Source organism: Culex pipiens, chromosome 2, assembly GCF_016801865.2.
Source record: "Culex pipiens pallens isolate TS chromosome 2, TS_CPP_V2, whole genome shotgun sequence".
Taxonomy (NCBI): Eukaryota; Metazoa; Arthropoda; class Insecta; order Diptera; family Culicidae; genus Culex; species Culex pipiens.
Window position 1 is genome coordinate 216543913 of NC_068938.1, and position 14146 is coordinate 216558058.

The 14146-nt window shown below is 34.5% G+C and overlaps 1 protein-coding gene across 1 annotated transcript in view; it reads right to left on the reverse strand.

Moving 5' to 3' along the window:
* LOC120430087 (beta-1-syntrophin) overlaps positions 1-14146 on the reverse strand; it is a 373089-nt gene that overhangs the window by 248826 nt on the left and 110117 nt on the right. The window contains exon 3 of the mRNA XM_052708017.1: positions 12816-13332. Within this exon, the coding sequence (XP_052563977.1) occupies positions 12816-13030 (215 nt within the window). The 5' untranslated portion in view covers positions 13031-13332. The remainder of the gene's footprint in view (positions 1-12815; positions 13333-14146) is intronic.

Genomic DNA, 14146 nt, shown 5'->3' on the forward strand with positions numbered 1-14146 from the left:
CAAAATGTGCTTTTTTAAAACCTATCAAAATAACAGGTTTACATAAAGTTTTCAAAGACTAACATTTCAAAAAGGCAAAATATTCAATATTACGCCCTTTTTATATGTTAGAGTTAATTCCAAAAAAAATACATTTAAATTAATGTAAGAAAATTTTACAATTGATCCATTTCTGAAATTTAAAAAAAAAACATTTTCTAAGACTTAAAAACCTTCTATTTTCTTGTTTCTTTTCCTTTAATCGCTGTATTTTAGCAACCAGCAACCTTCTCAACCTTTCGAAAAAATATTTTTAAAGTTTTGGAAGCAACTCTCACATTTATAAAAAAAAAACCTAATATTCGATATTTCTACTTTTTGAAATATGAGTAAATATAAATGGACAATCATAGACACAATTTTAATTAAACTTTAAGTGTAAATCTGTAAATTACTTTTCGATAGCAAATTTAATTTCATGTGAAACCTGAACTCAAAATAATCGAGTTAATTTTTTTTTTTTTTTTCATTTTGGTGGCAATATTTTTGTCCATACTTTTCTAAGGATCAAAAAAAATTCCTCTTAGACAAATGAAAAAAATCAAAATCATAAAATATGGATTTGGGAAATTCTATTTTTTGTAAAAACAATAATTTAGAAATCGGCAAAAAAAAATGTCCGTGTACCATTTTTTATGAATACGATTGTTAAATACTTTTGGATTGTAATTTTTTATTTTTTTTCCCAGGTTTTCAAAATATTAAAAAAAAACCCTTTTTTTCAAAAAAAAATCTCGAATCGAAAATAAAAAAAAATATTTTTGAAATAAAACTCTTAGTTGTTAAAAGATAAATAAATAAAATGGAATTTTTTGTCTGTTTCTGTCTTTCTGGACAGTCCTAATCAATACCTATACTATAACTTTGCCGAAAACACCAAACTAATCAGAAAATTCGGTCAATGATACTGCCAAAATTGTACGGAGCATTATGAGTAAACACAAAAATAGCTTCTTTGGTCATAAGGCAAAATACAAAAATAAAAATTCACAACATTGGTCAATTTAATACAAAATCGGTGCATAAATGTATGAAATTCTGTATCTTGAGAAGGGATTTTCGATCGATTTGTTTTCTTCTGTAGGATATAATTAGGACTTTTCAGAAAAAAGAAACAGGGAAAAAATCATTTTTTTATTTATCTTTTTATGACTAAATATTTGCGATTCGAGATTAGATTTTTTGAAAAAAGATTTTTTGAATATATCTAAAATCAAGAAGAAAAAATGCAATCCAAAAGTAATTAACATTTTTTTTTAAATGTGTATCGTTTTCAAGTTTCGCCCCATTATTTTGATTTTTAAAATTTTTTGTGCTTTCAAAATAATTCTTCCCATATAATTTTTTTGTGGCCGAATCGCTGAAACTGAATTTCTCTAAGTGTCAGCTAACTAGCTTGGCGACGACTAGCCTATCATGGAAACTATTCGTCCGATTTTCAATGTTAAAAATTGATAAGGTCCCAAAATTGTCTGAACTTTTTAATAACAATAATTTCAATATTTTAAAATCTAGCTTAACTTTTTAAATGGTAAAAAAAATAATAATAATATTGTGGTTTGGTTGATTTAATAATTTTAATAAGAGGGGTATTAAAAAATGTTGCAGTCAAAAAATAAAACTGATAACTTATTTGATTTTTTTTTTGCAATAAGTTTTGTGCAATAAATATAAAGCCCCTTAGAAATGCTATGCTTCATTCTAAAATTTAAAAAAAATATATTTGAAATATTGGAATGTTTCAGAAGTTTTGCATTTTATCAGTGAAACTATTTTATACCAATTTTTGAAGCCCAGTTAGGCTAGTACAAATATTATTTAATATTTTGTCCCTCGGATCTGGTCATAGTCGATTGCAAAATTAAAAACATAGAAAAAAAGTTTAAGTTTATGAAAAAAAATGTTTTCCCATGCAGTAAGCGCAGTTAACAGTTTGATGCAATAACATTTTAAAAGTAGTTCAAATAATCGTTTATTTTTGAGACAAACAAGTTACGGTATTACAAAGTTGTGTAACTTGGAAAGAAGAAGATAATACTTAACTTAATATTCAACGCTAATTTCTTGAACTATGACATAAAATTGAATAGTAAAATGTACCTTTTACGGTAAACGCCACCTCAAATCGCCCAGCAACCATTCCCAACTTGCGAAATGAAATCTCGGAAATTATAAATGTATAACTCGCCATGTTGCAAAGTTAATAAACGAATCAAAGAAAGAAAACTTTTCCCTTCTTCTCGAAATTCGAGCAAAGGTGGAAATGTTCCTGGTTTTTTTTTCGTGCCCAACTCGATCAAAAGTTGCCCCCTCAGTAGGCCATTCCCTGCAACCTTCCAGCACGCCCACGCGCTCGGTGTCTACTTCGATTTCCGTTCCCGATGTTTACGGGGTTGTTACGCGAGAGAGAGAGAGAGAGAGAGAGAGAGAGAAAAATAAAAACTTTTGGACACATAAATAAATGGAGTACGAGCCTCGGCGGTCGTAACTAAGGGTGATGATGCTGCTAGAAACGATCATCTTCATCATCTCCGATGGCCGCTCTGGCATGAAATAAGGTGGACTCGGTTTTTTTCTTTTTTGCTTCTGTGAAGAGCTGATCCAATTTCCACTCCTCTGAAGGTAATATTAGGGGGGAAAAACATTTCCACCAACAAACTTGTACTTTTGCGCGATGTTTTTCACCGTGGAATGTTATCAAAGTTAAAATTAACGACTCATCGTTCCGTTCGCTGGGACGTTCAGAACAACCGAGGAAAAAAAATCTTCCTGTTCAACAACAATTCAAGCCGTTACGCCCTTTTGGAATGTTAGTGTGTGTGTGAGTTTGTACATTTTGCGCCCTTTTATTGCTGCCAAACAACTTTCTGGGAATGACCTGAAAAATAGCGCAGAGTTGGCACATTTGCCCTTTGCAGTTTTGCTATTCCTTTTTTTTTGCTTTTGCCCCGGTGTAAACTTTTACAAAGGGACGAGCTTTGGTTTTTTTTTCTACTCCCTACTTGCAAGTGTCATTGTGAGGGAAAAGGGGGAGAAACCGCCCCCTAGTTGGGTAAAAGTGCCCGCGGAAGTGAGGAAAATGTTGTGTTCGTGTACTTGAACGGCGTCGTTACTGGCTCCTTCTGGAATGCGGGGGAGAAACATTTTAAAAGGGATTAACAGATTTAAATAAAAAAATATTTTCCGATTGTTCAGTTACTTTTTGAAATGTTACCCTCTATTTACTATTCCGAAATGAGCACAAGAAGTAAACGTTTTTTACTGACAGACTGCAAAAGTATTGTGAGTATATTTTTTCGTTATTCTCTGTTATGCAATTTTACCGTTGCCCCTCCGGGTGGTATTCTGGAGAAAGTTTTCTCCCCTGAATTGGACGTGGTCGTGGTAAAAGTTTTGTCGATCCGGAATGAACCTGCTGGTTGGTTGGCTGTGTTTGTGTGCGGTGAATATTTTGCTCCGAACAATGAATACCGGAAAAATGTTGGTGCTGCAAAGTATTGAACCGATTCGAACCAATTGAACGGTCTGCTAACCTTAAGTTGGTCTTTCCCTCCGGGGCCCAGACTGGTCGGGAAGTCTGGAACCTTGAATGGGGAAGGCAATAGGTTATGACCAGTAATTGGATATTGGTGGCGATGTGGTGGCGCAGCAGTGTAAATGTTGCCCCGGGCTGGCCTTTTGTGGGAAGTGGAAAATTTGTTCGTGGTCAGCTGGTTCAATGACTTGATGATTTTTGTTTTGTTACACAGAAAAAAATCATGGTGATATTACATCTGGGAAGGGGTACATTTTTTATGTCAGAAAAAATGTGTAATTTTAACTCTGAAAATGTGTAATTAATTTTACCACTATTCTGGTGTAATGTCGCTTTTTAAGTCTAAATAGTGGTAAAAGTTCATCATAAAAGAGGTAAAATTCAACCTTCTAAAATTACACCTTCCAAATTTACACAATTTTTTGCTGTGCATAACATTTGAAGTGGGAAACGTTCATCTGAAAATGTTTTTTGCATGTTTTTAGGCCGAAATATTTCTTTTTACTTTAAATTCCAATGAAATAAAAGTACAATCAACTGGAAACAATGTAAAGTGTATTTTTGATATGGATTTGAAAATTACATTTAAGAAGGTTTGTACAAATTAACTTTTTTTTTCAATTTGATTTTTAAGGTTTCATAGTTCTTCTTACGCAGATAAAAAAAAGTGAATTTACTTTGGAATGCATCAAATCAGGTCAAATTGAACAATCGTAAACCCATCAATTTTGAATCAACCTGAGTTAATTAACACTCAAATTAAAATGTGTATTTTCAAAAAAAAAATGCGATAAAAATGATTCAAAATTTGATTTCGATTTAATTTAAACTCTATTCATAAAATGAAGTCATAAATTGCCTTTTTTCATGTTAACGATATGTCTTTAATTCCACTTATTTAAAAAAAATCGTCAATTTGTTTATCTGAAAAGGAAAACAAAAATACTGATTAAGTAGTTTTGTATTTACATAGCCGAAATGGCGATGAACAACATATTTTATTATTCTTAGTTATTGTGAATTATGAACAGTTTTCCTTCAAAATTTTATGCTTTTTAGGTATGGTTTTGATTAAAGTTCTTGTCACCTGAGCTAGCGTACATTTAGATCAAAAGTGCTACATTTTTTCTCAATGGCATGGCAGTTTCTTGGACAAAATAATTAGTTTCTGGCTGAACAAAAAAAATGGAAATTGGTGATAAATTGGGCTTCAATTGAAAAATACTCAGACATTTTAAAAGCATTGCTACATTGAGCAATGATTTTAAAGATCAATTAAAAACATTGTTTTGTGATATGAAGAATCAAAGTACCATGCTTCTCCGTCGAAATAAGTTTCCAGTACATTTGGCTGGAGACGCATGGTGCTTTATGTTCAATTAATGTATCGAATAAAGAATTAAAAACATATCTAAGAATCCTGTCAATGGACATTATTACGGTTAGTGAATTTTCACGTTGTTGCGGACAGTGTGAAATTCGTTAAATTTGAAGACTTCCGCGAAATCCTGTGAAATTTACAAATTGCTCAAATCACGTTTACGTTTACAAACGTATCTCAGAATCCTGTCAATGGACATTTGTAGGGTAAGTGAATTTTTACGATGTCGCGGACAGTGTGAAATTCGTGAAATTTGAAGATTTCCGTGAAATCCCGTGAAATTTATAAATTGCTCAAATCAATTCTATGTAAATAAATATTTCATTTATAAGGCTGGTACAAATATTTTTAAAAGTTTTTGTCACCCCCCCCTTCAAAATTGACCCGAAATATCAGGGGGCAAAAAAAATATTTTTACAATAAACTTCAAAATTTCAATGAAAATTCAAGTGCAACCAACTGAAATCAAATTTAAATACATTCTCCTGCGTTTAAAATCATTTTTAGCATGTTTGGGTTTATTAAAAAATCTCAAGATTTTTGGAAAATTTTCGATGCAAAATCTTTTTTTTTCGATACAATTTTTGTTTTTGTCAGATCTTAGATTTTTTGAAAACTAATGATTGCAAAACAACTGAACTAGTGTAAAATGCATTTTAAAACACTTTTTTCATTTAAATGTGAAGACTATGGCTTGTTATTTAAATTTTTATATTTTTTTATTTTTTTGCCCCCCCCCTTGACCTCGGCCAGGGCCGAGGGACAAAAACTTTTTTAAATATTTGCATCGGCCTAAAGACTTTTTAAATAAATTTGATTACAGACAAACATCTTTTCACGCGGAGGCGTTACGCTTTTTATTTCGTCGATTTTTCTTAAACCATACAATATTTTTGCAAGCTTCAAAAAGCGTTTTGTAGATCTGAACAAAACCTACAAAATGCTTATAAAAGATTGCAAAAATGTTGCGTCGTTCCAGAGAAATCGACAAATTAGTAAAACGTAACGCACCGCGTTTAAAGAGGTTTCACTGTAGTTTTCAATTGTTAGCGTGATATGAACCATTTGAAGAATTAGAGCCTAACATTTTAAAAAAGCACATTACTTTTGTAAACAAGAGTGTTAATAAAAGTTTAACAGTTTTTCTTAGTAAAATTACTAAATGAAGTGATATTTTCATTCGCTGTAACTCGACTACTATTTTATCTGCAAGGTATAATTTTAAAAGAAATTAAAACATTCAAGCTTGATTTATTCAAAATTCAATAAATATTTTTTTAAACTTTAAAATCACGTTTTAAGAATATTTCAGATTATTTTACGAGTCCTGTTTAATTTTCACGATATTTGATTATTTCGGTGAATAGTCCCCGAGGAAGTTAAAAAATACCACTTTTTGTTTTCTGTTTGAGTTTGAATAAAATTTGTAAGATTTCTTTACAGATTAAATTATTTTGCGCTATTAATTTAGTTTTTGAAAAGTGAGGTGAAAACCTTAAAAAATATTTTTACTGGGCCTAACGTCGCATGAAATTCAAGTTATTTTAATCACTTTGGCTGGACAAGATGGTTAAGTCTTGCTTCGATATGAAATTCAAAAAGAAATGTTTAAGGATAAAATAGAAAGCAAATCAGCAAAAACTTTTTAGCTATATAAAAAAAATCAGTTCAATAAATGAAGATAAACCACAAAAGTTTTTTATTGTTTATTGAAAAATAATATACAATGGAGCATAAAAAGTAGTTTCTGAAATTTTAACAAGAGATTTTCTTAGTTATTTAAGCATTTTTCACGTTCCGCGAAAATCCCGTGAAATTTGATGTTTTGAAATTAAGGTCCCCGCGAAATTTGCAATTTTTGAGCGTGAAAAATCACTAAGCCTTGACATTATTCACCATTTTTGGACTTTTTACGTAAAACATACTGAAAAATAATTAAAACAATATTTTCAGCTGTAAGATCTTTTGTCCCGAAACCTTCAAATCAGTCAGCAAAGTTTTCACTGCATCTGTATGTGAATTCAGCAATGTTTTGAAAAATGTGTTAGCCTTATTTATCAAAAGCCCAACTAAGTACCTATATTTTGAATTTTGGCGAGCTAATATTGGTTCAGCCGTTCCAGAAATATGATGTTTTGAAAAATGAGGTTTTAGAAAAAAAGGAAAAAAGCGCAATTTTTTTAACCACCCTTTTTTGGGCAGGATCACCATAATCGCCAAACAAAAATAAACGAGTCTTATTATATTGGCCAAGGAACTCCCGTGCTAAATTTCAGCCAAATCGGAGCACTTTTAATTTGGATGCAGGGTTTCTGATACTAAATTGAGCTATTTTAGTAAAACAAAAAGATCAACTGCTGTCTTCGAAGAGTTGTTGCAAATGAAAAAGGGACAACTTTTGCCCTTGTTAAATAATAGGCTGGTATACGTTTAATGTTTAAAAAAAATCTACAATAAGCTTAAGACACTTTAGTTTTAAAATTACTAATTTTCAATTGAAGAAAAATCATTAAGCATCCTTATAACATTTGAAAAGGGTTAAATTACACATTTTTTTTATATAATTTTCTTTTTAACTTTGAATCTGTCACAATCTGTTTCAAGTGAGTTTATAGCAGTGTTTCTCAACCGGTGAGGAATTCCCCCCTGGGGGGGAATGACGAAGCAATAGAAATTCTTTGTTTTGAACGTTCTTGCTAAAACCAAAAAAATCTCGGGCCCTTTTATCAAAGTTTAATACTTATAGTTATTTTTAAACTTCTTGTGAAATATGTGAATTTCCTTGCCATTTTTTTTCGGTTTCATATTTGAAAATGTCTAACATATAGCGGGCAAAAACTTAAAAATTATGAATGTTTTCGAAGAAATCAATTTCTCATAATTTTCATATTGTTTGAAGCATGAAGGGTTCTTAATTTGTTTTGTTCTAGTTTTCAAAAGTTAGCTGTATTAAATGTCTGTGATACAGAATTCATTGACATTATTTCAAGCATGATCAGTGCAATAATTTTGTATAATTTCCTCGAGTTCTGTTTTTTCGGTTATGAGCTAATCTTAATGTTTTTTGTAAGAGATTTTTCTTTAAGATTTGTTGGCTGTTTAAATTTTTCTTTATACAATTGCATTCCATTGACCATGAGCAGGTTATGAAAAATTGTTAAAACAAATCGCTGAGAATTTGTTCTTTTATTGCAAGAGTAGAAAAATATTTAGTAATGCATTTTTTTTATCTTTCTACATAAATTAAAGCCAAAATAAATATGATTTTTGAGAATTGATACTATTTCTGTGATATATATTCAAGCTTTCCTATCATCCTTCTCTTTCCCTAGTAATAGTAGCAGTTATTTTAGAAAGTTTTTTCTGCTCTCGCTGAAACTGAATTTATTTCATCCCATTGATTATATTTGAAATTATTTGTAGTTGTAAGGATTTCCAAAACTCTGCATTCTGTCATTAGTTAAGCAAATTGTATTCTGATTAGTACAACAAATAAACATGAAAAAAAAAGAATTGATACTTAATTTATTGATTTTATTATTAAAGGGGGGAATGAAGGTCTTGAAAATAATTCAAGGGGAAAATGGTCGAAAAAAGGTTGAGAACCGCTGTTTTATAGCCTTTCCTCAGTTAGGTGAGTAAAAGAGGTTTTGAGTGACTCACCACACATTACCTTTGGACGCCTAGAAATGAGCAGAAACTTGCATCAGAGACCACAAAAGAACGGGGGGTCGTTAAAGTGGATTGCTTTGCTTTCAGTTAGGTGAGGAAGGCAAAACCATTGCGAGTAATGTCCGGAAGATGGTAGAAAGGGTGTTTTTTGTAAGAAAACTTGTCATAGTATACATTTTTAGAAAAGTATTTAATAGACCTTCCTAAAGAGTCCAAAATATTGATGATCTGACAACCCTATCAAAAGTAGTTAGCATTTAAGTGTTATTTATACAATTTTTAGAGGCCGGATCTCAAATATGTTGGTGACTCATCATTAGATTGGCTATTAAAACCAGCAACATGTAAAAAAATAAGATCTGACAACCCTAACAAAAGTTATGAATTCTTCAGTGTTAATTTAACACTACTCAGTGGCCGGATATCAGAAATGATATCAAATGGTCTTCTGAATGTATTCATAATCTAAATGGTTTAATTAAAGGTTAATCATTTCAAACTTTTTTGATTTTTCAATACATGTTGATTAGCCTGTCCCATTTTGAGGTCATGTCGAGGAATTTCAGGTGCTCATTTCTTAAATGATAGATTATGATGTTAGGAACAATGTTTTCTTAGACAAGAAAAAATAATAAAATACTTTCTCGCACCCCCTAGTCGATTTACTGAAAAAAGTCACTTTTTTGAACAAATTTTCTAAAATCGCTTGGAATCAATACAAAAACTGTTTCGATCAGGTGTGTATTATCTTCAAACGATAGGTTTTTGTCCATAGATTAAGATGCACTATTAATATTGAACCAAAATTTAAGTTTTTGAACTCTCCCAGGCGGATTTGTGTCGAAAAAATCGCATTTTTTCGAAACTTTTTTCAGAAATGTTCATTTAATTTAGGGTAGCCTATTTTTCCCAGTGAAACCAATACATGCAGCTTATAGGAAATTTCATGGCGAACATTTTTCCCTCTGAGAAAATCCAATTTCGACACTCCAAGGCCGAGATATTTGAGATTTAGTGAGGAAAAATGTGCCAATTTTCAAAATTTCTCAGAATTCAGAAGCAAGGCCTACTAATTACACGATGTAGCAAGCATATGTCTCAAAGGTCAGGGTATGCTTTTTTATAGTAATTTTGGCCGCTGAATCCGAATCTGAAATAAAATTTCGTGTAAACAGTGATGTTTTGGAGCTACACCCTTTTGGAATGTTATTTGCGTGTTTAAGAGACAGTTTTTGTAAATATTGCTCGGTTTGTTCTAGAGGTCGTATCGAGGTGCTCCGATTTGGATGAAACTTTCAGCGTTTGTTTGTCTATACATGAGATGAACTCATGCCAAATATGAGCCCTCTACGACAAAGGGAAGTGGGGTAAAACGGGCATTGAAGTTTGAGGTCCAAAAAACATAAAAAATCTTAAAATTGCTCGCATTTTAGTAAAACTTTATCAATTCCAACTCCCTTAGATGCATTCGAAAGGTCTTTTGAAGCACTTCAAAATGAGCCATAGACATCCAGGATTGGTTTAACATTTTCTCATAGCATTTGCAAATTACTGTTAAAAATGGGTTTTTTTTAAACCTCAATATCTTTTTGCAACAGCCAGCAACACCTTTACTCTTTTAGTTCAAAAGTTAGGGAATTTCATGGACTATAAGCCTAGGGTAATAATTTTTTGGCCAGTCACAGTTTTTCTCATAGTTTTTCGATTTTTCTATAACAAACATTTTACAACGTTAGTTATTGTCCTGTAGGCATCCATAGCGGCACTTTTTAGTCTCACTTTTGTCATATTCCAAATCCTCGGAAAATTCAAACTTCAATGCCCGTTTTACCCCACTTCCCTTTGTCGTAGAGGGCTCATATTTGGCATGAGTTCATCTCATGTATAGACAAACAAACGCTGAAAGTTTCATCCAAATCGGAGCACCTCCATACGACCTCTAGAACAAACCGAGCAATATTTACAAAAACTGTCTCTTAAACACGCAAATAACATTCCAAAAGGGTGTAGCTCCAAAACATCACTGTTTACACGAAATTTGATTTCAGATTCGGATTCAGCGGCCAAAATTACTATAAAAAAGCATACCCTGACCTTTGAGACATATGCTTGCTACATCGTGTATTAGTAGGCCTTGCTTCTGAATTCTGAGAAATTTTGAAAATTGGCACTTTTTTCCTCACTAAAACTTAAATATCTCGGCTCTGGAGTGTCGAAATTGGATTTTCTCAGAGGGAAAAATGTTCGCCATGAAATTTCCTATAAGCTACATGTATTGGTTTCACTGGGAAAAATAGGCTACCCTAAATTAAATGAACATTTCTGAAAAAAGTTTCGAAAAAATGCGATTTTTTCGACACAAATCCGCCTGGGAGAGTTCAAAAACTTAAATTTTGGTTCAATATTAATAGTGCATCTTAATCTATGGACAAAAACCTATCGTTTGAAGATAATACACACCTGATCGAAACAGTTTTTGTATTGATTCCAAGCGATTTTAGAAAATTTGTTCAAAAAAGTGACTTTTTTCAGTAAATCGACTAGGGGGTGCGAGAAAGTATTTTATTATTTTTTCTTGTCTAAGAAAACATTGTTCCTAACATCATAATCTATCATTTAAGAAGTGAGCACCTGAAATTCCTCGACATGACCTCAAAATGGGACAGGCTAATGTTGATACATTTAAAAATTTGCAGAGAAACGATTGCATTAATTTTAATTCCGTATCATGAGCTCAAATTGAGCCAAAGTTGACTCAAAACTCGACAAAAGTTTCCCGTTTCATCAATCAAACCGTATTCTTCTCGCAATTTGTACGCACAAGTGTGATGAAATCGATAGCCACTCACAACTTGAAACCGGGGCCACAACCGTGTTCACACTCGTGCACCATCACACTCGGAATCCCCTCCCTCTTCCCTCACCCCTCAACGTGTACTATTTGATGTTTTACAATCCGGCGAACACGCATCCTTCCGGGCAGCATAATCCATCCGACCGGACCCGATGGATGCGATGGATGCTGCGATGCGAAAGTCGGACGGGAAGAGCTCATGTTCATCAGAACTAGAACTGAGATAAGGATCAATTAATTTCTGTCGTATAATCTGACACCGACCCCTCTTCCCCGCCTCTTTGAAGGACTTTATCATGGCCCGGGCTAAAATTGATTAGTGGGATTAATTATTTATTTATCTCTCGTCGGAGTCGAGCTAAATGCGAGCCAAGAACGTCGGGATCAATTTGTGATTCGTGACCTGTTCTCCAAGAGGCTTCATCTCCGTTTCTACACAGTTCACAAGAGAAGGATTTCCATCGCACATTCCATCATCGTCATCGTCCTAGTTATTCATGGTCCAGCGCAACGTCGTCGAAGACGACGACGACGACGATAAGGGAGATCTCATCTCATAAACTACACAAGAATTGACATAGCAGGGACGGAGTAGGTAGGCAAGTGGGACACTTTGGCCATAAATCATCCTGGACCGACCTGCGAGGCGATTGGCCAAGGATTTCTTCGTCTACCGCCGTCATGTCATGGGCCTCGGTAGTAATCTTGATCCGAGCTCATCAATATTTTGCCACAACCGGATTGGGGTCCGGCCGGCGCTGAGATGAGATGTCATCGGGCTCAGCGAACAAAGGACTGGTGGTGGGACACGTCCACCGGACCTGGCTTCGGCTTCGCCACCTGAGCCAATTGATGACAAAGCGTTTACTTTATTTCTGAGACACGCACCAGCCACGTTGGAGTTGGGCTTGGGCACGTGTTTAAGGAGTTCAGTTTATACGGTTGAAAGGGGGGAGAGTCGATTTCACGCATGAAGTCCTGACGTGACGTCGACGTCTATGGTGGTGGGACGGCCAGATTGCTAATTAGATTGGAAGTTGGGGCTTGCTGGCTCCGGTGAGAAAGTTATGCGTGCTCTATCTGAAGCCCTCTGTTGGGTGTTGGGGCGTACAGACGACGTATAAATATTCTAGCAGGACGGTGAGTAAGGACTTGATGGCAGCTGGGTATTCTACGAGTAGTCATCAAATTGGTGCCAATTAAATTGCCCAGTGAGTTCTTCCTTTTTTCTGGAGAGTCTCTGTCTAAGGGATAAGTTTGCACTTGTCGGAAAATGAGTTCACACGATATCCCTCAAAACAGAGTCAGCAAAAAAACAATCACCCACAACTTACCCTAACGTCCCGTTCAGCGTCGTACTGTGATCCACCGGCTCGCACGTCTCGTCCAGGCTCACCGAAATGTAGTCCGACTCGAGCGTAACCGACACCCGGTACCACGCCCCGCGGACACGCGTCTCCAGAATGCCACTCCGGACGCCGGCCACCACCCCACCAATGGACCCGCCCGACCCGGGGCTGGTCCGGCTGATGCTACCCGATTCCACCATGGTGGCACACAAATTTGATCTACTACTCCTCTGTTCTACACACTACTCCCCCGGCCACACTAATGCCCTCTAATCCTGGCGGATTGTGTGTCCTCTCACACGCACAAATTTAGGATCGTTTCTCGCGATTACCGATTATCTCGCGGCGGCGGCGGCCAATTCAATTCAAGCGACCAAATCCACTTCCATTAGGAGAAAATCCATTTTCCACAGTGTCCAAACACTGCCGGATGTGACGACGGTGCTGCTGCCACCTGGCCGGGGCATCCGCATCGTGTTGGCTGCTGGTGTCGAAGCAGGCCCTGGAAAAACCGAGAGGGAAATTGAAGAAAATGTTGTTTTAGTGATTCGGAACGGATCGGTTTGGGTGTGTGTGTTGTTTTTCAATCGAGTTTAGTGGACAGACTGATTGGGAATCTGTACTGGTAGTGGTGCTGCTGGTGTGTTTGACAAGTGATTTGAAATTTGGATTTGATGATTGACGTGAGTGTTGAGGATGGTCAGTTTCGGATTCGATTGATTGAGAGAATTTGAACGTTCTTTTGGGAATTTGTCAAATATCAACCTGAAAATGAGAAGTAGACAATTTTACGAACTTTGATTATACACCTGAAAATTATGTTGTCGAAATCAAAAACATGTAGTCTGCGAGCATCTTGTATTTGGCCCGCAGCCCCATTTTGAAAAAAAAAAAACATTAAAAAATGTTCTTTTCTGCGGAATAAATGATCTTTTCATTAATCAAAATCTATTATTTCTCAAACCAAGCTGTCTGATAAAAATTCTTAACATCTTCATCATTCATCCAAAGTATAAATTGAGTAATAAAAGATTTATACAATTGATCTAACTTTGAAAAAATCCTGTCAATTGCTGAGCACATTTTTTTAACATGATTTTAGAGTAACTTTAGAAGTTTTCTAAAATCGACATTTCTTTGTTTTTTTTTTTATTCGAATGAAACTTTGTCCATGCATTCCCCATGAAAAAAGAAACTTATTAACTTTTCAGAAAAAAATGTACACGGAAATAAACAAATTTCCGATTATTTATTCGACTTTTCATCACTCAAAGCTAAATTCCTAAAATACGTATTATTTAATTTTCGACACTTTT